Below are 24,000 nucleotides of genomic sequence, written 5' to 3' on the forward strand. Positions count from 1 at the left end.
AAATTGGCAGCTGGCAATTGAAAATCGCCACCAATGAATCTATACAACTTAACACATCTTTTAGCGACCCACTCAAATCATTTCTATCCCCCTCTCCAATGCCCGAAGACTTGTGCTAAACTTGCATCTCACGATCCCTTGCTGAATCAGGAATCTGTCCATTTCTTATTTGATTTCTACAACCAAGTCTCTATTTATTGTGGCTCTTTAACCTTAAACTGTATATTTTTATATCACATTTAGAAGCAGCATATCCTCCATTTCGGTGCAATGAACATTCCCACTTCTACCAACTTACTGAAATTTATTTTTCAATATTTTCTTGCCAATAATGGTGATGCCTAAAAGATTTGGGAGCCCAATCCTGTTCTCTCCCAACATCCACACACACACTTTGTATCAGGGCTTGCTGCAAAACAAATCCTTGCTGATTTTCTCCTCACTAGCTATGGAGGTTAAGAACTGTAGGCACCCGCCACAGCCATGGCTGAGATTAGATGACTCACCACAAACCAAGAATCGAACCTTGGGTCTTGCTGGTCTGTGCTGCTCAGTGCACCAACTTCAGGTGCTCTTACCTGCCGAGCCAAGATTGCAAACATACGAACAATGACAGACAGGTAAAGACCCTCTGCTCCATCCAGCCTGTCCCACACTATTGTGATACCCACAATATATACATCCCCACCTGAAACCAGGAGATCTCCTGGGAGAGGCAAAAAAACCCAGATAAGAAACCCAGGCCCATTTGGGGGGGAAAAATCTGGGAAATTCCTCTCCGACCCAAACTAGTCCAGGAGATCACTGTGCCCCTGAATTCCCTGCAGTACCCACCTTCTGTAAGAGGTGATCTCCGCCCCAGCCAGAAACAGATCCAGCTCTCGCTTGAAGGAATTCAGCGAATCAGCGTCCACCGCACCAGACGGCAGCCTGTTCCAGAGGCCCACTGTTCTCTGGGAAAAGAACCACCTCCTGACATCTAACCGAGATCTGGCCTTACACAACTTAAAACTGTGACCCCTGGTCCTCCCTAACCTATTCAACTGAAACAAACCATCAACTGGAACACAATCTAATCCCTTCATTATCTTATAAACCTCAAATCAGATCACCCCCTAACAAGTTACATATATTTTTCTGTTTATCTGTAAGAAAGATTACAACTTGGTTGAAATGCTAAATTTTACTTACAGTCTTGTACATTTTGTACTGTAGGTTTGACTTAGGGCTGAAGACTTTGTCAGTTCCTGAGGAACCTAGTGGTTTAATGATCTGTGTCAGTAGCAGGAAGTCATTGAAGAGAAACCCATAAAGCTCCTTGTTACTCTTGGCTTTGTAAAGTTTACCACTGTGCAGGAACTTTCGAGGACCCAGGCAGTTTGTGACAGAATTAAAAACAAGTTGCTGCAATAAAAAGGAAACAACAGCAATTACCTTTAAAAAGAATGATACATGCATCAGGGCACTGAAAAATATAAATTTACAAACAAAAGTCCATTGGCTGAAATCTATACTGCAGCGCACTCTAACCTTAAAAACCTTGATCACTGATGTATGACCGATAGCACAAATCCTAAACCTGGACATTTGAGTAACACGGTTTCCTGTGGCATGGACTTTTGTCAGACAAAAGGACAGTACACTTTTCCTCACACATGAATATGACTTTAAAGCTTTTCTCGGCATTTGTATGATTGAAGCATAACTACTTCAGCCTGTTAACTTGATCTTTCCCCTCAGGTATAAATAAAACGCTAAAGTGCGAAGTTTGTTATTCTTATGGCCCCAAATTGGATGATTGCATTCCTGAGAACGGTGAGCTTTTTTTTTTATATTCGTTTATGGGATGTGGGCATCGCTGGCAAGGCCAGCATTTATTGCCCATCCCTAATTGCTCTCGAGAAGGTGGTGGTGAGCCGCTTTCTTGAACCGCTGCAGTCCGTGTGGTGAAGGTACTCACACAGTGCTGTTAGCGAGGGAGTTCCAGGATTTTGACCCAGCGACGGTGAAGGATTGGCCGATATATTTCCAAGTCAGGATGGTGTGTGACTTGGGAGGGGAGCTTGGAGGTGGAGGTGTTCCCATGCGCCTGCTGCCCTTGTCCTTCTAGGTGGAAGAGGTCGTGGGTTTGGGAGGTGCTGTCGAAGAAGCCTTGGCGAGTTGCTGCAGTGCATCTTGTAGATAGTACACACTGCAGCCACGGTGCGCCGGTGGTGGAGGGAGTGAATGTTTAAGGTGGTGGATGGGGTGCCAATCAAGCGGGCTGCTTTGTCCTGGATGGTGTCGAGCTTCTTGAGTGTTGTTGGAGCTGCACTCATCCAGGCAAGAGCTAAACCCCTGATTGACAGGTGGAGGAGTTAATCTGTTCATCGATGACAGGTCTATTGTGGGGGCGTCTGCTTCATCTTCACAGCGACCTTTTCACTGTTAAAAGGTTGCTTTTTAATTGGTTCTTTTATGCAGTAAATAACTCACTGAGTATTCACTGCAGTCTTTCACTGTCCTCGGTTAAATGCTGCCTTGATGTCAAGGACAGCTGTTCTTACCCCTCCTCTGGCATTCAGCTCTTGCACCGAAGTCTGATCCCTGGAGAACCCGAACAGAGAATCAGTTAGCAGGTTATTGGTGAGTAGGTGTCACTTGATGACTCCTTCCATCACTTTACTGATGATTGGGAAGAGGTTGATAAGGCGCTAATTAGCCTAGATAAAATTATCTTTTTTTTGTGTATAGGATGTACGTGGACAATGTTCTACATTAACAAATAGATGCCAGTGTCACAGCTGTACTTAACATAAGGATGAGATTTAAAATCTGACATTATTTAATACATTCAGTATATAGAAACAGGAGCAGACCATTGAGCCCTTCGTGCCTGTTCTGCCATTCAGTGAGATCATGGCTGATTTGCAATCCCATATCCCTTAATACCTTTGGTTAACAAAAAGTTATTAATCTCCAATTTAAAATTAACAATTAATCTAGCATCAATTGCCGCTTGCGGAAGAGAGTTCCAAACTTCTACCACCCTTTGTGTGTAGAAGTATTTCCTAATTTCACTCCTGAAAGTATAACAAACACATTGAAATCCCACATAATGCATTACTCTAGTACATACTGCTGTCAAAATATCAAATATGTACATGAGACAATAGGGTCCAATTAGTTCCCAAGACTTCCAGGGGGAAAATTTCGGTTGGTTAGCGCCTCCGGGGGGCGCTAACGGGGCGCTAGGAACTTAGTGCGGCGATTTTAGCGCCGCTCGCGAAATTGACCAGTCGTTTTGCAGTGGCGCTAAATACTACCGCCACGATCTCCTGCGCCTGCAGATCGTGACGTCAGTCGAGTGTGCAATGCCCCGGTAGCGCCCCGGACTGGATATTGAGTCGCGCGCCCTGCCTTAGCGCCTGCCGCTAGGAATGACAGATAGAGGGGAACGTTTTCAGGTCGGGAAGGGGCTGGGGTAGCAGTATTTAAAGGCGGGCGCTTCCTGCCTTTTCTTGTCAGCAGGTTGAGAGGGACCGAGATGTCTGGAGAGATTTAACGCTGGCCTAAGGAGTTCTGGCCCTCAGCACCACTTTTGTGGTTCCTAAGCACCGAGCTCTTTCCCTGGGCCTATCCATTAGTACTTCTAACACAATTACTTTTGAGGTCTCTCCAGGCCGAGATTCAAGGCTGCAATGAGCAGGGTGTGGCTGGCCAGCAAGATGGCCCCTCCCCTTTAAGAACTGGACTACGCCAGTCTGTCTGGCTTCCATGGTAACTGACATCGCCTGAGCTTCAGTAGTGTTCTGAGGTAACGCCTCGTGCCCTGACGTTTGAGCCTTAAGAGAGGTGTGTAGCGCCTGAGTTAGTGCTCAAATCACCTCCAGGGGCGATAAAGGCGAATTTTGCAGTTGGAGGTGATAATTAGCACCAGGCGCTAAACTTTTTGCCCGGCTGATATTACCCAATTTTTCCCCTCCAATATTTGGCATTGTAATCCAAAATGGCACAAGGTATTTAGAAATCCCCCAAAAACTACAAAAAAACATAAAATTTCATAACAAATATTATTTTAATCCCATATAAACTTAATTATTAGTTATTTTTAATTTATAAAATATGACCTTTGCTTTCATCAAAAGATTTTAATACTTCACGTAGCATTGCTGCAATTATAGGATCATCAAGGTTCAACCATTTGGAGACATGACACATTTTGGCTACTTTCACTACCTTACCTCAGATAAACCTTCACATTGCACATGTGTCTGGATCCACTCCAGCCTGTCAGAATTTTCCTTCTCTCGCACACCCTCATTTACCTGGGAACACAGTTCCTCGGCCTTTTCAAGGGCCTGTTTCAAGTGGCTAAAATCAGGATGATTCTCTGGGGTGTTTTCCAGAATCTAGGATGTTTATTAAAAAGTAAAATTGTTTTAAAATCAAACGAGGTGCAGCTCTGAGAGGGAGTTTCCCCTTCAACGTCCCATTTCAAAAATCCAACTTTGTTATTTTTAAAAGAGTTAACAGAATGTTAATGTTTAAGCAATAACTGATGACACAGCGTTTCTGAGCCCAAGGTTGCCAACAGCACGTTCAAAAAAAAATCTTTCTGTCAGAACTTAGATGGCCTCAGGAACACTAGCTTAAAGTGGTGAAGAAGCTGTATCAAAGGAAACTACAGTGCAAAAGAGGCCATAGAACATCACACACACAGATATGCCGACCCGGCCTTAAAAAATTTACATTTTTTTGGCCCAGAGAATGTTCCCTCTAATTTTTTTTTGGTGCGCGGTCCCTTTAAATATGCTGCGTAGCCACGCGCGGTATCTTTTCCAGCGGCAGCAGCGAGTGAGCGGCCTACACGGGACCTTCCGATTGGTGCGCGGCCATTGCACCCGACCCCAACTTTCTCCCAGCAGCAATTTCAAGCAATAAAATTCCCCTATGTTTTATTTCATTGTAAAAGCAATAGTCAGTAACAAAACGGTGTGTTTTATTTATGCTTGTATCATCGTAAAAGTTGAAAAACAAAACTTCTAGGAGTGGTCTATGTTGTGACAAATTGCGTAATAACAGTTTTTAACTGGTTCAAGTAGGAGAACGTACGTCCGCATAAAAATATGTACTTACATTTTTTATTATTAATGGACAGCGTGTTACCCTCTGCATAGGCTTCAGTAAGAAACTTGATAGTGGCATTCCTTTACATTGCGGGTCCATTGCTAGTCTCTGTCATAACATAAATAAGCCAAGAGTCAATAATAATGCCACAGTATCAAGAAAATCACATTTTATATATTGTAGTTGCACCTTATCACATCCTCAGGACATCCCAAAAAGCTTTACAATTACTGAAGTAAAGCATTTCCTACATTACAACAGCGGCTACACTTCAAAAATACTTCATTGGCTGTATTTCGGTTGTGAAAGGCGGTATTTAAACACAAGCCTTTCAAGTCTTTCTTTAAGTGTAGTCACTACTATGTAAGCAAACATGGCAGACAATGTGTACACAGCAAGATACCATAAACAACAAATTAATCAATGATAGATAATCTGTTTCTGGTAGTGTTGGTTGAGGGAGGAATGTTGGCCAGGACATCAGGAGAACGTTGCAGTCTTCTTTGAATAATAAAATCTCATGGGGGTGAAATTGGGTGCCTTTGCTCCTCCAGCTAGTGCCCACATAGGCGCTAACGGGATGCAAATGGCTTTGCGACTGGGCACGGTGCTGACATCGACTCCTGCCATATTCGGCGGGAGTTTTGCGGCGACGCTACGGCTTTGCGTCCCGATCGCCTTCACCCGGAGATCGTGACGTCGTCGGCTTACGCATCGCCACGGACCCGAAATTGACTCCCGCCCCCTGCGGCAGCGCCGGTCGAAAACACCGACAGCTGCAGGAGGCGAGCATCGGGCGGCCGGCCGTTTCGGGGGCGATGATTAAAGGCGAGGTGACCAAGGTAAGTAAAAAAAAAACTTACCTTGTTGCAGTTTTTTTCCCGGGTTCCTGCCCGCGTGGTCCAGGTAGGTACTTTTTAAATTGCAGAGCCTGCAGCGATGGCCCTTCCCTTTAAGGGAGGGAAGGAGCCTTTGAACGCGGCAGTGCTGCACGGCCCAGTGTACAGCGCTGCTGAAGTCTCCGCCCCGCCTGCAGCCGATTGCGCTCCAAGAAGCATGTGGAATGCTTGATTTAATGTTCCACTTCATTCCTGGAGCAGAAACGGCGAATTTTTCAAAAGTTTGAAATTATTAGCGCCTGGCGCTAACTTTTCAAACTTTTAAAAATTAGCGCCCCAAACGGGGCGATAGTGAATTTTCCCCACTAATGTCTCCCAGAGCCGCAGGCAAACAGGACCTCAGCAGAAAGGCAGCACCTCTGACAATGCAGCAATCCCTCAGGGCTGCACTAATGTGTCGGCCTAAATTATGTGCTCGAGTCCGTAGTGAGGCTTGACCCCACAACTTTATGATTCAGAGGCGAGAGTGCGACCTACTGAGCCACATTGACACTTCAAAAGCTTTTCAGAAAATAATATTTGACTGAAATCAAGGGTTTCACGTTAAAGCAAGCTGAAGGTGATGCAGAGATCGTTTCTTTTGCTGTGCTATGGTAACGTGATGATCACTTACTTTCACAAATTCCTTGAATTCTGGAACCTCATCTGTCTTTTGCTGAATAAGTGCAGCTCCGTTAAGCTGACAGCTGCAGAATCGGATGTATGGCTGCATGTGAGGCAGTTGTGCTGTTAATATGTCACCAATCATTTTCACTGGCATCCTTTCCCCTGACATCTTCTTCCTTACCCGCAGTGCCCTACAGTGAGGCAAAAACAGATGCACATTAGAATAGATGACAGGTATGCAGACAAATGCAACATATTCAGCATTGCATTAGGGTTTATTTTAAAAAAATGTATTTTAACTATTTGTGTTTTCTAGATAAAACACTGTACTGACAGTAAGAATCAATTTGTATCATTATCAATGCTTGTGTAAATACCGTGGGTATTTGTTGATATCAATCAATGTTTAGAAAACTTAGTGATCACTGTGCCTGCTTATCTTGACTCCACATTAACATCAATGAACCTTATATCCAGCTTTCCCATTTCAAAGTCCAACAATCTGAATTAAATCCTAATGTTAAGAAATTGTGTAAAGTAATTCTTGGTGTTCATTCTAAATGCAACCCAGAGGTCAAATGCACAGCTGGAAGTATTTGGCGGTGGTTAGATACCAGACAATAGATAGGTTCTGGTGTGTTACAATGCAACGTTCTGGTGTGTTACAATGCAACATCAGGTGAGGGGTTCAGGTGAAACTGCTGGAGCACATCCATTTTACCTAAACCTGAAGATGTGCTACTCCTTTTAAATGCACTCCAGTCTGTGTTATTCCAATTGTAGAACTGTTTGTAGGAGGCCTATGTCAGCCAGCAGCAGCTGGCAAGCTCCCATGATAGAATTGCGTGATTCAAACTGAAATGCTAATTGTACTATGTGATTTGAGCTGCTCTGACACCAGATTGTATTTAATTGCACATTACAGGGAAATAAAATGGCCCGTGTGTATTATATGAAGAGAGAGCAAATGATATTATTTTATCCCACAAGGGAGTTATACGACAAGCAAAATAAAAATCTGAACAAATAGCTCAAAATGTAGAACTGCCACATCGCAACAAAAAACCTGTTTCCTGTTGCAAAGATTGGCTTTCAATCTATTACCCAGATTTACTCCAGTGTCACTCCATAACTGAGTCAGAAGATTGTGGGTTCAAGTCCCACTCCAGGGACTTGAGCACATAAATTTAGGCTGACACTCCAGTGCAGTGCTGAGGGAGTGCTGCACTGTTGGAGGTGCCGTCTTTCGGATGAGATGTTAAACCGAGGCCCCGTCTGCTCTCTCAAGTGGACGTAAAAGATCCCACGGCACTATTTCAAAGAAGAGCAGGGGAGTTACCCCGGTGTCCTGGCCAATATTTATCCCTCAATCAACAGAACAAAAACAGATTATCAGGTCATTATCACACTGCTGTTTGTGGGAGCTTGCTGTGCGCAAATTGGCTGCCGCGTTTCCTGCACTTCAAAAGTACTTCATTGGCTGTAAAGCGCTTTGGGATGCCCGGTGGTCATGAAAGGCGCTATATAAATGTAAGTCAGTCTTCTTTTTTTTCCATAACTGACTACCAGGACGAAGATCTGGAATGACTCAGGCTCCAGTTTTCCTTTACTTGCTGAGAAGGACCGAGACATCAGCAAGACGTGCACTGGGACAGATTGCAAATTTGGAATTGAACATGTGAACCTCAGTCCTGCCACTTCTTGGAAAAATGCCACATTAGCCCAGACCCATCAACTCAGATTTGACTCTTTTATGCCTTTATATGGAATCACAAACTGTGTCTTCATTCCGGGGATTTTGAACATGACAGTGGAGAAAGATAGTAAGATACAGACATTATTTTAAAGTGACTGTGATCAGGGTACAATACCAAGATGTCAACATGTACCTACTTCAACAATTTGATATTACACATGATGAGCTCTTTCCAGTTAACAAAAATCATGGCCACTTCTTTCTCTGTCAGCAGATCAGACTCTAGTAGTGGTTTTTGAAAGACCTAATGGAACAAGCCAGATCATTAGCAGCAACAGCAGTTTAATTCAGAGTAAGCAAAACTTCCCTGACAAGAACAAAGAAAGATAATTAACAAAAGCATTCAGTCGTCTCTAAGTATAAGTTTACCGTATGGGTACAACAGATTACTCAGGCTGAGTGCAAATTGGGAAATGCACATTGTAGGAAGATTATTACAGATTCAAGAAAGTGGTGTTCCACAAGGATCAGTGCTGTTATTTATCATTTACATGAATGATTTGGGCTTAGGAACAGGTAACTCAACTTCAAAATTTGCAGATGACACCAAACTGGTGGAGTATAACTAACAGAGGAAGAATGCAACATAAAACAAGACAACATTAGAAAATTTGCAGACTGGGCAGTTAAGTGGCAAATTAACTTCAACATAGATAAATGTGAGGTGGTGCACTTTGGTAGGAAAAACAGAAACATCACCTACACCTCAATTCAATTCAATTCAATTTTATTTGTCATATATGCAGCAGACGTGTGTACTGCACAATGAAATGTTGATTTTTACGAGTCCTCCCAACATTTGAATAAATATGGCATAACAATGATAAAAATACTAATAGAAAGACAGTAATAATAAATAAAACAACAGTAATAAATAATAATAAATTAATCGTTCATGAGTCTTATGGCCTGGGGGTAGAAGCTGTTTCAAAACCTGTTGGTATGAGACCGACCTGTTGGTACGAGACCGTAGACAATAAGAAACCGAATGAGGTAGAAGAGCTAGGGATACAGGTGAATAAATCATTAAAAGCAGCATCACAAGTCAGTAAAGCAGTTAAAAATGCTAACAAAGCCCTGGATTTATTTCTAAGGGTGTAGAATTCAAAAGTAGTGAAGTTATGTTAAAATTGTATCGGACCCTGGTCAGGCTGCACTTAGAGCACTGTGCACAGTTCTGGTCTCCATACTATAAAACGGACATAGAAGCACTGGAGACACTGCAGTGGCGACAATACTGAACCAGCAACCCAGGGGTTCTGAATGCAAATCTGACACTGAATTCAATAAATCTGGTAATTTGTGGGCTGGTGCCAGAAAAAATAACCATGAAAGCTGCTGGACTGTCATAGAAACTCAACTGGTTCTCTAATGTAGTGCAGGGAAGGTAAGGTGGCATCCTACCTGGTCTGACCTGTGTGTGACTCCGGTCCCATACTACAAGGCTGACTCGTAATGCCTTATTACCCAAGCTAGCCATTCAGTTGTAAGAATAATTGCTACGATGAAGGCCCACCGCCACCTTCTCAGGGCAACGAGGTATGGGCAATAAATCCTTGCCAACCTGAGGACAAATTAAAAAATAGACTGCCCTCCAAACAAATGCACTCTTCTGCAGGCGTCACTAGATAGTGATCATGAGCAGGAACTCGGGCTGATGTCTTTCCCCTCCCTTGTACTCAGGGAACACTGAATCAAACTACTGCTTCCACTGTTGCTCCAGGTAAGATCAGTAAACACAGCGTAGGGTGGAGATTGAAACTGGGATGTAACATTTACCTACTGAGCTTTCGGCACAGCCTGACAATTGCGTGTGCCTTCCGGTCCACAAGATAACTTGATCTTACCTCAGTGACTAGCTGCAGATCACTCACATAGTTTTCTTCTGTCACGATGAGCTCGTGGATATAACCCTGTCGCTTTCGCTCAGAAGGAGTTAGCATGTCCAATAAATGTAAGTCAGCACACCCTACACAGAAGAGGGGAAGACTAAATAGTATACATCACGTAGCATTCTAACATACATGGTTTCATATGCAGCTGAGGCACTTGAACTGCCATCCAATACTAATTAATAATACAGCCAATCCATCAGTCTGGATAAAAAGTTAGGCAGAGTACTATACAGATAACATTTTACGGATAGAATCAGAGAACACAAACTGTGACATCCGAGTAAATTAGGTTGATGTCTTCATTTTAATTTTTTTAAATATTGTTTCAGACCAATTCACAATACGTGGCGAGCTGGTTGTGACAATGTTCCCGCTAATTTTTTTGGGGTGCGCGGCCCCTTTAACGGGCATGTGCGGCTCATTCACATTTCCGCGCATGCACGGTCTTTCCATTCAAAAAACCGCTGACCGGCCTGCGGGGAACATCCAGACCGCGAAACTTGAAAAATATATTTTGGCATTGATTTCAGTGTCATTTATGTTGTACTTCATTAAAGTGATTGCCAAGCAGAAACACAAATCTAAAGCCTTTCATCTTTTCCCCCTACCCAAGGTGCTCATTCTTTCAATAAGGTTCTTTCGCACAGATTTTCAGCCAAACTAGCAAAGGAAAAGTTTTTAGGTGCCAGGCTCTTTAACAGAGCTGCGAACATCAAAAAAATATTAGGAGTGAGATTTATGATCAGGAAGACTGACTCAGAATTCCAACCCATTTAAACATAAGGAGATGGATTTATTTTAAGCGTGATACTCTTAAAAGTCTATTTCTAATTGTCTACACACAGCCAGCGTATCTCCAGAAATAGTTGCTCTTTCAGCCCAGGCCAATCACCACTGAGGTTCACCTTCCTCTTGCTTCCATATGTATGCTGACAACACTTCGCACCACCTCTCCTGACCACTTCTGTGCTGTCAAACTGCCTCATCGAAATTGTTGTGGGCGAGTCAAAATTTTCTGTAACCGACCACAAGGAAAACTGAAGCCATTGTTTTCGGCCCTCTAGTTCCTTACCACTGATGCCATCCTCCTCCCGCGTCACTCACTCAGGCCAAATCGGACCACGCAAAATCGTAGGGTCCTGTTCAACACGGTTGAATTTCAAACCTAACATCACCAAGACTACTTACTTCTCAGCATGCTCCACAGCATCTCTTATGCCTCTGTCCCTACCTCACCTTACTACTGCCCAACCCTTACCCTTACCCACACTTTTGGCATTTAGAAGCTTGATTTCTGTTATGTCCTTGTTAACCTCCACTCTCCATAAAATTCAATCGAAGTTCAGCTGTCCATGGCCTCTCCTGCGCTGGCTCGCTTGCCCATCACCCCCATTCTTACTGATCTACATTGGTTCCCTGTCCCCAAATGCAATGAATTTAGACTCCTTGCTCTCAACTTCAAGTCTCTTCATTGCCTCAACTTTGCTTTTGCATCCTTCTCGAGCCTTACATCCTTTTCTAAATCTTTCAATTCTCCGACTCTTGCATCCGTCCGCCCTTTGCCTCAGCAATCTTTGCAGCCCTTTCAACTGCCTCAGCCCTCCCTTAACTCCTCTACCTCTCCACTCCCACTGCCTTTTTAAAACTCATCTCTTTGATTAAGCTTTCAGGCATCTTTCCCAACACGTCTGTTCCTTTTGTACATTTTTCTCTCTTTAAAGCATCTTGGGACATTTTCCAGCTTAAAGGTGCTGCTTAATGCAGGTTATTATTATTGATCTATATAAATGAAATTATATAAGCTCTGATAAAGCTACTGTAGGAACAGTGCTCCACAAATTACCAAAGGTACCTTCAAAATTCTTCAGGAGAATTACCTAAAATGTGCTTAAAATTGAGTTTTAGCTTGAAATCTGACCACATAAAATGGAGTTGAGCTATTGAACTGAATGCTTGGTAAAAGCTTTTAGCCAACACAAGTTCTCAGCTCATTCATACCATTACCCAGGCTTTTTGGGCATAAAATCTTCTAAGCTGAAGGCCATAATGATTGAAATAAAGCTTTAAAACCTCGAGGTTAACCGCACCAGCAAGGTTTGTGTTATACTATAGTCAGGAGACGCCATTACCACTCACTCAAACCACTTAGGTAACACCTAATAGAACATGAAGATGTCACCTTTTTCTATTTGTGTGAGGATTAAAAAAAACTCTCAAAATGCAAGATCAGTAAAGGGGAGGTTGTAAAACATCGCAGACGCAAAGTTTGTCTTGCTGGGGAGGAAAGCCACGAGCCAGCGACTCAATGACAGCCACAGGACTCAGTTTTTATCAGGTTTGATTGGCAGTCAAGGGGTCAAAACCGTCAGGCGTCAGTAACATCCTAATTGGTTAAGTGAATGTAGGGTGCCCTTTAAAATTAAGATATAAAAATAGATGATCGGTAGTCTAGTAGTAGCAGTAATAGACAATCTACGGTACTCTTTCTCGAGAGCGAATGCGCCGTCTTTGTCATTGTAGGAGTAGCAGTCACTGTTAGTTCACTTAGTTTCTGTTTGCTCTAAGAACCTTTACCTAGCAACAATAATTTGCATTTATATAGAGCCTTTAACGTAGTAAAACGTCACAAGCCCCTTCACAGGAGCAATTATCGAACAAAACTTGGTACCAAGCCACAGATATTAGGACTGGTTTGGGCCGAGGTAGGTTTTAAGGAGTGTCCTAAAGGAGGAGAGAGAGGTGGAGAATTCCAGAGTTCAGGGCCTTGGCAGCTGAAAGCACGGCTGCCAATCGTGCAGCGAAAAAAATCGGGGATGCGGAAGAGGCCAGAATTGGAGGAGCGCAGAGATCTCGGAGGGTTGTAGGACATTACAGAAATATGGAGTGGCGAGGCAATGGAGGGATTTGAAGACAACGATGAGAATTTCAAAATCGAGCAGACATAGAAAGGTGCCTTTTACAGGTACAGTGCATTAGGACAAAAAGTAAATCCCGAGTTAGCTTGTCCAGGCTGTACCAGCCAATTGCAGGCAAAGTGCTCGAAATTAGAGAGGCGCGAGTGAAGCCAGCTCAAGTATCACGGCTTGTGTGTAAGGAGAGTTCAGTTGGAACCGAAGGTCTAACTGGAATGGATAATCCCACTGCCGAAAGGGGGTCCGTTGACTTATCACTCCAGAAGCCAGTGCCTGCGTCCCAGGGAAGGAAGGCCACTCGTAAATGCAAGGTCATGTAAGCTCCGAGTGTTGTTAATCACACGTAGACTTGAACTATTTAATAGACTGGCTATTCAAAGCAGTTAACTTATCAGCTGTCGTAAGGAATTATTCTTAAAGTAATCTTGCCAATTGATATCCTCAACTTTGAGCACTGCTGCAATTAATGCTCAGCATCAGTTTGTGGTAATTTACAGCGATATACTGAATTGCTTGTGTAACCGTTGTTACTCGTTTTGTTAAGTAACTGTCCATTAATGATTCGCTGTTCAACCGCTGGATAACTCGGATTACATCTATGCACTTCTCTTAAGCATTTGTGTACCCAACTTCAACTTTCAGTTGCGATTTGTAATCAATAAATATCGTTTGGTGCAGGACTTATGGTGTGGCTTCTTGATAATTAGGCAGCAGCTTCAGGGTAACCTAACCGAGGGTTAGTGAATTAAATTTGTTTTGATCGGAACTGAGTTCAATGCAAGAAACCTACCCTGGCTGGTAAACCCCAGACAAATCCTTCGTCAGGAACTAAAAAGGGAAGGAATTAAGGATTTGTCTGATTCCTCGGCATACACTGGGCAGGATGCCAAAACCCAGCTTTCTTACACTACAGCCTAAGCGCCTCCTTACTTTGCCAGCCAGAGCATCCAAGTGAAAGTCCAGAGTCTGGTGGGTGAACAAGTTAGGAACTTCATTAAAGGAATGATTAAAGATACAATAAACTTATGTTGCTCCTTTGTGTTCTTTTTAGTCACACACTTTAATCCCATTTCAGTGAGTGAGACCTCTCATTCAAACTTACTGAGCAGAAGCCTTGAAAGTAGCTAGGTCTAAATAGCAATATTGGTGGGTTTGGGAAGATTAAACCATTGTTACTTTTCCTTGGTGTTATCTTAAAATTACTGAATGAGACTTGGTGGGAAGTGACCTTGCTGACAAGGTCAACAGTAAGCAAAATGGATACAGCCCACAAACCATTCCCATTACCCAACACAAGCTTCAGCAGTTCCAACTAAACCAGATTTAATCTTTTACATACAAAGGAAAGTATTCCAGCTAACAATTGCTTAGGAGAGAGTTCCGCTTGCAGAATGGTGCATGAACATTCATCACTGATATTCAGATGCATGGTTCCTGGATCAAGATTGTTGAAGTTCGGTGGCAGAAAATTACAATTTATGTGCATCTGCCTCAATCTCGACGAGGACTGCGGAGAGTGCATCCTACCATGCATGATCATTCTTATTTAGTACACTAGTTTCGAGGGCTTCAGATGGTAATGAGTCCAGATGAAGATGAGTTTTCCCTGCAACACTACAATACTCTACCAATGTCTAGAATCAGGTTTTATAACATAAGAACTAGGAGCAGGATTAGGCCAATCGGCCCCTTGAGCCTGCTCCGCCATTCAATAAGATCATGGCTGATCTGATCCTAACCACCAATCTACTATCACAGAACCATCTCCTGAATCTAACAGAATTAGACACACGAAATAGGAACAGGATCAGGCTACACGGCCCCTGGGCCCGCTCCGCTACCCACAGGGCCATGGCCGATCCGAACCTAGACTCATGTCCAAATTCCTGCCCGCTCCCCGTAACCCTTAATTCCCTTTACTTCTAGGAAACTGTCTATTTCTGTTTTAAATTTATGTAATGATGTAGCTTCTACAGCTTTTTGGGGCAGCATATTCCATGGGCCTACCACCCTCTGAGTGAAGTAGTTCCTCCTCATCTCAGTTTTGAAAGAGCAGCCCCTTATTCTAAGACTATGCCCCCTAGTTCTAGTTCCACCCATCATCGGGAACATCCTCCCCGCATCCACCCGATCCAACCCCTTCACAATCTTATATGTTTCAATAAGATCGCCTCTCATTCTTCTGAACTCCAATGAGTAGAGTCCCAATCTACTCAACCTCTCCTCATATGTCCATCCCCTCATCCCCGGGATTAACCGAGTGAACCTTTGTACTGACTCGAGAGCAAGTATGTCTTTTCTTAAGTATGAACACCAAAACTGTATGCAGTATTCCAGGTGCGGTCTCACCAATACCTTGTACAACTGAAGCAATACCTCCCTATTTTTATATTCTATCCCCCTAGCAATGAAAGCCAACATTCCATTGGCCGCCTTAATCACTTGCTGCACCTGCATACTAACCTTTTGAGTTTCGTGCACCAGGACCCCCAGATCCCTTTGTACTACAGTACTTTCCAGTTTCTTGCCATTAATAACTTGCTCTACGATTTTTCCTGCCAAAGTGCATAACCTCACACTTTCCAGTATTGTATTCCATCTGCCAAATCTCTGCCCACTTACTTAGCCTGTCTATGTCCCCTTGCAGGTTTTTTATGTCCTCCTCACACTACTTTCCCTCCCATCTTAGTATCATCTCCAAATCGTTAATATAGATTGTAAGGAGTTGGGGACCCAGCACTGACCCCTGCGGAACACCACTAGTTACTGATTGCCAGTCTGAGAATGAACCATTTATCCCAACTCTCTGCCTTCTGTTAGATAGCCAATCCTCTATCCATGCCAGAATATTACCCCCAAACCTGTGATTTTTTATCTTGAGCAGTAATCTTTTGTGTGGCACCTTGTCAAATGCCTTTTGGAAGTCTAAATACACTACGTCCACTGGTTCCCCTTTATCCACCCTATATGTTACTTCCTCAAAGAACTCCAGCAAATTTGTCAAACATGACTTCCCCTTCATAAAACTATGCTGACTTTGTCCTATTAAATTATGATTATCCAAATGTTGTGTTACTGTCTCCTTAATAATGGACTCCAAAATTTTACCTACCACAGATGTTAGGCTAACCGGTCTATAGTTTCCAGCCTTCTGTCTACTGCCCTTTTTAAATAAGGGTGTTACATTAGCAGTTTTCCAGTCTGCCGGGACCTTTGCCGAGTCCAGGGAGTTTTGGAAAATTATTACCAATGCATCCACAATCCCTACCGCCACTTCCCTCAAGACCCTAGGATGTAAGCCATCAGGTCCAGGTGATTTATCCGCCTTGAGTCCCATTATTTTACCGAGTACCACTTCCTTAGTGATTTTGATAGTGTTTAGCTCCTCCCCCCCCCCCTATAGCCCCCTGTTTGTCCAGTGTTGGGATATTCTTCGTGTCCTCTACTGCAAAGACTGATATAAAATATTCAGTGTTTTTGCCATCTCCATATTTCCCACCATTAATTTCCCAGTCTCATCCTCTCAGGTACCAACATTTACTTTAGCCACCCTTTTTCTTTTTATATAACTGTAAAATCTCTACCTGTTTTTATATTTTTTGCTAATTTACTTTCATAATCTATCTTCCCTTTCTTAATCAATCTTTGTGTTATTTTTTGCTGTCTTTTAAAGTTTTCCCAATCCTCTATCCTCCCACTAGATTTGGCTACCTTATATGCCCTTGTTTTTAGTCAAATACTATCCTTAATTTCTTTACTTAGCCACGGGTGGCTGTCTTTTCTTTTACACCCTTTTCTTCTCGGTGGAATATATATTTTTTGGCAGTTGTAAAATAACTCCTTAAATGTACACCACTGATCATGTATCGTCTTACCCTTTAATCTATTTTCCCAATCCACTCTACTCAATTCCGCTCTCATACCTTCATAGTCTCCTTTATTCAAGCTTAGCACGCTTGTTTGAGATCCAACCTTCTCACCCTCTAATTGAATATGGAATTCAACCATGTTATGATCACTCATTCCAAGGGGATCCTTTACTCGGACATTTTTAATTAATCCTGTCTCGTTACACAGGACCAGATCTAAGGTTGCTTTCCCCCTGGTCAGTTCAGTTATATTACTGCTCAAGAAACCCATCCCTAATACACTCAAATGAACTCATCCTCAAGGCAGCCCTGCCCAATTTGATTTGTCCAATTAATATGATAGTTAAAATCCCCCATAATTATAGATGTTCCCTTATTACAAGCCTCAACTATTTCCTGATTGATACTCTGTCCAACAGAGTTGCAACTGTTCGGAGGCCTATAGACTACGCCCACTAGTGTTTTTTTCCCCTTATTATTCCTTACCTCCACCCAAACTGTTTCATTATCCTGATCTTTTGACCCAATATCATTTCTCTATTAGTGATTCCTTCCTTTATTAACATAGCCACCCCACCTCCCCTTCCTGATCGTTAAATAACCTGGTATGTTTAATTCCCAGGCATTTAAATTTCCAATGATGGAGTATGCATGAACTTACTTGAGAATTCTGACTCCGTTTTTCCAACTATCTTTGCCATTTGTTTGCTATGGTGAACATCAGATATAAATACCATGTTTAATATTTGTAACTGAGGAAAGCTTGCAGCCCTATTAGAACTGGGTGAGTAACATAGTCAGCTTTTCCCAGTACTGAAGGGATTGTACCATTAGACCACCTACTGTTTGGTTCAAACTACAGCAAGTCAGTCACTGCCTGTCCTTTGGCTGGGGAATTAATGTTCTCTGAAGAAAACAGGCCACCACTTTCGACAGCATCCACTAGGTCAACATTGATGAGAAAAGTAGGACAAAGCACATCCTTCAAGGACCACGGCATAGGTTTTATGGTGATGATCTGGTGTTTCCATCCTTTGAGGAAGTCACAGATCCTTCGTTCAGCAAGTCACCTGATGTATCACAAGAAATCTCAACAGCTATTCCTCTTTGTGCTAGGTACTGCACTGAAAGAATCACTTCACATCAAGATGATGAGGTGGTTCAGACTGTTCAAGTGGACCAATTTACTTTGAAGCCAAATTGACAACCAGATAGCAAGATATTACAGCAGAGATGTTGCAAGCATTTCTAATTTACTATGCCTTCAATGAGTTTTGATACTTCTAGCAGCAGCAGATATACTGGGCTGTAATTATTGCGCTCTGATTCAGAGACCTCCTTATAGATAGGCAGGTTTGCAATTTTCACTTGAGGAACTTCACAAATTGACAAGTAGACAAACTAGTAGCATCTTTCAAGCCTACAAGCGATTGGAGCCAGGAGCTTATCCAGAATCAAGATTTTGAAGGAGATATGCTGGATTCAACTGATTGGGTTGCTATATTTTTCTCTTTCGGTACTTCCAATGATTTCTGAGCAAAAGAAATCCATTTTATCCAGAGATATGCCATGTGACCTTTTCCCCTCGAGGAAAAAAAGCCATAATAGAGCTCGCTGTACTCAAACCAGATCTGGCAATGGATGGCAAAGCTAGATACGCTCAGGTCTGTGCTCGTCAGACTTGAGGGAGCAATGATGCAGCTGCATCAGGAGAATGACAGGGATGGGAGATGGTCATCAAAGTAGAGGTGAAGAGGCGGCTGAGCAAATCAAAAGCTGCAGAGAAATCATGGAAACGGGGGGGGGGGGGGGGGGGTGCTCAGCAGCCGTGAATCCACATAGGAGAGTTAATATGAAGGAAAAGGCTTCCTAAAGGACAGGAGGGCAGTGAATTCAGAGAATGGCGAAGATGGAAAATGTGGAGGATAAGTAGTTGCTCAGTGTAGAGACTGATGGTAGAATGGAGAAAGTATATTTTGGAATGGGATTGGGGTGGGGCCAGTAGGCGATCAGGATTTCATATCCTTGTTGTAAATTTTAGACCAGAATTAATTATTCCAGTCTACACAATTTCAAATCTGTCTCATATAGTTACTTATAGGTGAAGTTATTAAGTCCCATGTATATATTCAATTCAAAGAATGTCCAATCTTGTCCAATGTCTTAATAGTGAACCATCTTAACTTTCTTACTGCAGTATCTAGCAACAATAACTTGCATTTATATAGAAACTTTAAAAATAACGCAATAAATCTTCGCTTTTGGCTACTTAACATACTTGTCTGGTAAAAAAGGGAGTAATTTATATGTTGGGGGAAATTAATTCCAAGTCAGTATCCTTGAAGGAAGTATTTTACAGAACCACAATTACTTGGTCTTTGGTTTTAAATCTGTCCCTGTTGAGTTTTTGTATTCTCAAATAACCAACAACAAAATGCAACTTAAAACTCAAAAAGGAGAAATTGAAAAGAAAGAGGTTGTGATTGACAGAAAACTATGTGCTGCTCCAATGACATGCATGGCAAAATAGCCAAGCACAATGGATTGCACCCGTTTCAATGAAATGTCAGACTGCAGGAACTAAAAAGGAGGTCTTCAGGTTACTCCAAGTATAAAATTCTTAAAGATTAAGGCTTTTGGATACATCATGCAAGAGATGTACTTTACAATTAGACTCCCCTGCGCTCCCCCCCCCCCCTTTCCTGATGTGTGTGTGTGTGTGTGTGTGTGTGTGGGGATAACAAAGTTAGCCCAAGCCACCTTTGCACAACTTCCACTGGTTGGTTATAGTGTGCCATCACCACTGGCAGGTTGCACTCCATCTCAAATTACAACAACATGTGCATACAGGGTGGATTTAAACCACCTTCTCTAGATAGCAACTTCTTAATTTCAGCCAGCCCATCAGGTGAAAGCTGGGTAGTTCCCCATAAAAATAGTAGGCAAACCACCTGTGGTGTCTCACGTGTAACACACCCCAACTATATTGACTTTCAGCTCCCATCCTTTCCTTGAAGCCAACAACCAAAAAATTGTTGTAGCCATTTGAAAATCTCCAAAATCAGTGAAAGAATTTGGACCACTAGACCCTCAAATTTGAGAAACTCAGGTGATCAAGATCCTACTGAAAACTTTAATCTTGATTTAACGAGTATGAAATGTGATTTATTCCATATTTTACTCTGAAATGCAGATGGTACAATTACAGTTTTAGAAACTAATTAAAAAGCTCCTGTACTGTACTCCAAAATACCAGTGTGAATAATGAGCAATTATAACACTTAGCGTGCGGAGATTTCTGCAGTTAGCAAAAGGTCATTCACTCAATATGAAACTGGGAGGGGCAAGCGGTTTCAGTATTCAATTTCCTTTACAGACCAGAATAACTTTTTCTCTGCGTAAAAAGAATCTGCATGTCTGAAAATTTGAATGAGTTGAAAAGTAAAAGCGAAATATTCAATTTTAGATAAAAGTTTGATATGCACAGGTTTTCACAGTATCAAAGGGATTAGTGAATAGTCATGAAAATTCTGATGGTTCAAGAACTATAATCACTGACATTCTTTACATATGATAAAGAAACAAGGACACACATTACAGTCAATTTTAAAATGGAGCTTTTAATTTTTTACCTGTACATGTAGTTCAAGGATGCATGTGACAACCAGTTCTTAACACTGGTCATACCATATATATTTATATATACTTTATATTTATAACAATGAAATACTTCCACAAACAAATGAAACCAAATTTGAGCCTCAGTTGTTTTGTGCACTACCCAAATGCCTCATGAGAAGCAAACACTACTTATACTGCTTGTATTAGGAAACAGTGATGTTGCAGAGAATAAAAAAAACCTGAAACGATATTACTATTTTTAAACTGAACATAAGCATTCTAGCATGAATTTTACCTCATACTTACAGCACCTGATGGTGACATGTGACTGAGCCACAGAATTTATCGAATTTTATGTCTCATTTCTAAGTAAAAGCTCCATTGTTTGTTAATTTGTATAAATACAATGCACTAAAAGATTACAATTTGTAAACACTGTAGTTAATTGTAGGATAGTATTTCTATACATTCTTTCTTGTCAAGAATTGTTTGTTCAAATGACCATTTTCCACAGTAATGAAAATGCAGAAGCCAACTTAAGTGAAGGGGGTACGACACAAAATACATTTGTTTTTGTTGCACTAAAAGATGTTTAAAGCCATCTTATAAATCATAGTACAGTAGGTGCGACATTTTATTTCATCTGGCTCAGTAGAGCCATAATATACTGAAGAACATTCATTGAGAATTATCACAAAAACACTTCGAATTAAGTGCATCAATAACCCCTTCAAAAAGCACCTCTACCTTTCACAGAATGGCTATGACTTGCATCATTTTTAATACTGGACATAGTGACATGTTTGTTCAATATAAACGGATGCTGAATTAAAAAAGCTTTTGAAGGAGGACATACTGAAGAGTTAATACCACATGCAGCATTCCTTGATAGTGGGTCGTTTTGCAAGACAAAAGCATGCAGGCATTTAAAATTAATATTTAAAAATGGAAACATTGGTTTGTCTTAATTTTATAGGGTTGATTTTAAAAACTAGTAGAGTGGTGTTTTCCACAGGTGCAGAAATAAACTGGGGGCAGCAAAAGCCACAAAAGGACCCACTATCCTTTTTAATTTTTTAAAAATCGACTTAAACTAAAAATATCTAGGACTATACGCAACTAAAGTAAAATGAGGTATAACTGCTCTGCAGTGTTCTTCTAGTCAGTAGGCAGTTGATGATCATGCAGAAGTCACATGATCAAGGCTGCATCTCCCATCATCCCTCTGGCAGTGATATGGGATAGTGGGTCTCTTTGAGGACTTTCAAGCCTGAGTGGGGGATGGGCAACATATGATCCTAGAAAAAGGAGGAAAACACAACACATAAGCAAACAAAACATGTGCAAATTCAAGCTAGGAAATGAGTCGGGCATGTACAGCGTGATGCAAATGATAAAAACGTACATGCTATAAAAAGGGATGGGAACTGAAAGGAATTGCTTTACAGAAGGTCTTCAAAGAGACTATTAAATGCAGCAACACAGCAGAACCACAGCAATGCTGCATGTTTTCATACTGACTAGACAATAAATAAACTTTTTATAAGCCACTTACATTGCTGACTTGGGTCCATATCTGTTGTTAGCTTCACGTAGTTGGATGGGAAGAGACCCATGACGCCATTGAGCTCCCCTTTCCACCAATCTGGATCATCCTTGTTAAGAACACCAATGATCTGTCCTTTGGCAAACGCAAGTTCATCATCATTCTGTGCAATGTAGTCATACATACCAATCACCTGGAACACTGTCAAAATAGAAACAGAAATTGGTACCGCAACAGATGTTTCATAATTCCAACACAAACTCTCTGAAGATAGTAGCTTAGCATTGAGAGAGTTACATTTCCTTCTAGGTTTGGTGGCAAGGCAACCTTGGTGAAGCAGGCAATTGAGATTTTTGGAGGTGACTGGATGGACTGCAGTGTTTTCTGGTCCTATGCTTTGCTGTTTCTAACCCAAGAGCTGGAATATAGTTACTAAGCTTGTACCCGCTTGTGACCTCAAACTAAAATTTAATCATTAAACATGATTTTGCTTTGACTAAAATAGTCTGATTGGAAGTTGCAATTATAACTAAAACATCACTTGGAAGCAACATAGAGGCCACCCATGTTCTCTTTAAAAAAAAAAAAACTTAAGTTTAACAAGCCAGTTGTATGATACATAGCAAGTCCTTTTCCAACTAGTTGCATTATCAATTCCTGTGCACTGGTACAGTTCAACAGACAGATCACTGCATGAATACCAAATGTGCACAAGTGGCAGTTTAGGGATAAATATTTTATTTCTGGGGGGAAAAGTGTAAAACGTTTCACCTTTCCTGCAGTTCCAACATCCACATGATTTCTGGCTGGAAATATCTGATGGTTGAATCCACCATACTTATTCCAGAAGGTAATTTTTTGGCTGACCTCCCAGAAGACCCGCTTTTGGTGACTGGACAATTATCTCTACTGTAGAGTTTCACCTCCATCCCAAGAATAAAGTGGATGCTTGCAAAGCTTGCACTCTCTGGGACACGTGTGTACAAATGTCTGTCTAGAGTGGATCTAGACTGCACTCTTGGTTCGAAGTCTATCGTTGCATTGCAACAGCAGAGCCGTGTAAATGCATCAAAAAAAACCCTGAAGGTACTGGAGTAAAATTCTCAATCTAAACAAAAGGAAAGCCTCCTCCACACACTTCGGTTTTGGGCCAAAATGGTAAATGTCTCAAATAACATTTTTAAAATCAAACAACCTGATCGCTTTTGCAATCGAAAATAATTTACTGCAAACACACAACAGATTGGAGATGGGGAGTGGAATCCACTGTTGCTGACATTCCTTTCCTTTGGGGATTTTTTTCTTTACAAGCCTACAGACTTCAAGGGAATATGTGAGAAATTACATTAAGGCAGCTAAAGGTTAAAGGATGAAGCAACTTACACAACAAACCAGGAGGAGATCACTAAATTCTTAGTAGAGTAGGAAAAAAATTGATGAAGACCAGAGCAAGTATTTCAGAGTTCAAGTAAATGTATAGAAGATAGAGCATTTTAAGGATCCCAATACAACTCAAATTAAAAACTATTGGCATCATAGGGGTAACACGGTATAAATCATCAAACACCCATTACCAACGACTGTGTTTCACCTTCAAACTGTAAAAGTTGTATCAGCTGCCTGTCAGCCAACTGTAGTTGCATTTGCATGGATGAAGTAACAATTATGTCTGCTTGCACCTTTACTGAAAAGTATGTCATTAAAAATAGAATCAATGTGGATCGCAACAGTTTCTTCACTCTCTTTCCCCCCACCCCCAAGGCAGTGACTTCCACTCGGGTACATTC

At 41.7% G+C, this 24,000-nt stretch overlaps 1 protein-coding gene across 1 annotated transcript in view; it reads right to left on the reverse strand.

Moving 5' to 3' along the window:
- itsn1 (intersectin 1 (SH3 domain protein)) overlaps positions 1-24,000 on the reverse strand; it is a 217,055-nt gene that overhangs the window by 21,588 nt on the left and 171,467 nt on the right. Inside the window, exons 34-40 of the mRNA XM_086006078.1 lie at positions 22,223-22,414; positions 10,218-10,339; positions 8,508-8,614; positions 6,622-6,805; positions 5,119-5,217; positions 4,224-4,391; positions 1,192-1,404 (exon numbers count right to left, since the gene is read on the reverse strand). Of these exons, the coding sequence (XP_085862204.1) occupies positions 1,192-1,404; positions 4,224-4,391; positions 5,119-5,217; positions 6,622-6,805; positions 8,508-8,614; positions 10,218-10,339; positions 22,223-22,414 (1,085 nt within the window). The remainder of the gene's footprint in view (positions 1-1,191; positions 1,405-4,223; positions 4,392-5,118; positions 5,218-6,621; positions 6,806-8,507; positions 8,615-10,217; positions 10,340-22,222; positions 22,415-24,000) is intronic.

Source organism: Somniosus microcephalus, chromosome 14 (genome assembly GCF_052327205.1).
Source record: "Somniosus microcephalus isolate GS21.2 chromosome 14, FLI_Smic_1.0, whole genome shotgun sequence".
Classification (NCBI taxonomy): Eukaryota; Metazoa; Chordata; class Chondrichthyes; order Squaliformes; family Somniosidae; genus Somniosus; species Somniosus microcephalus.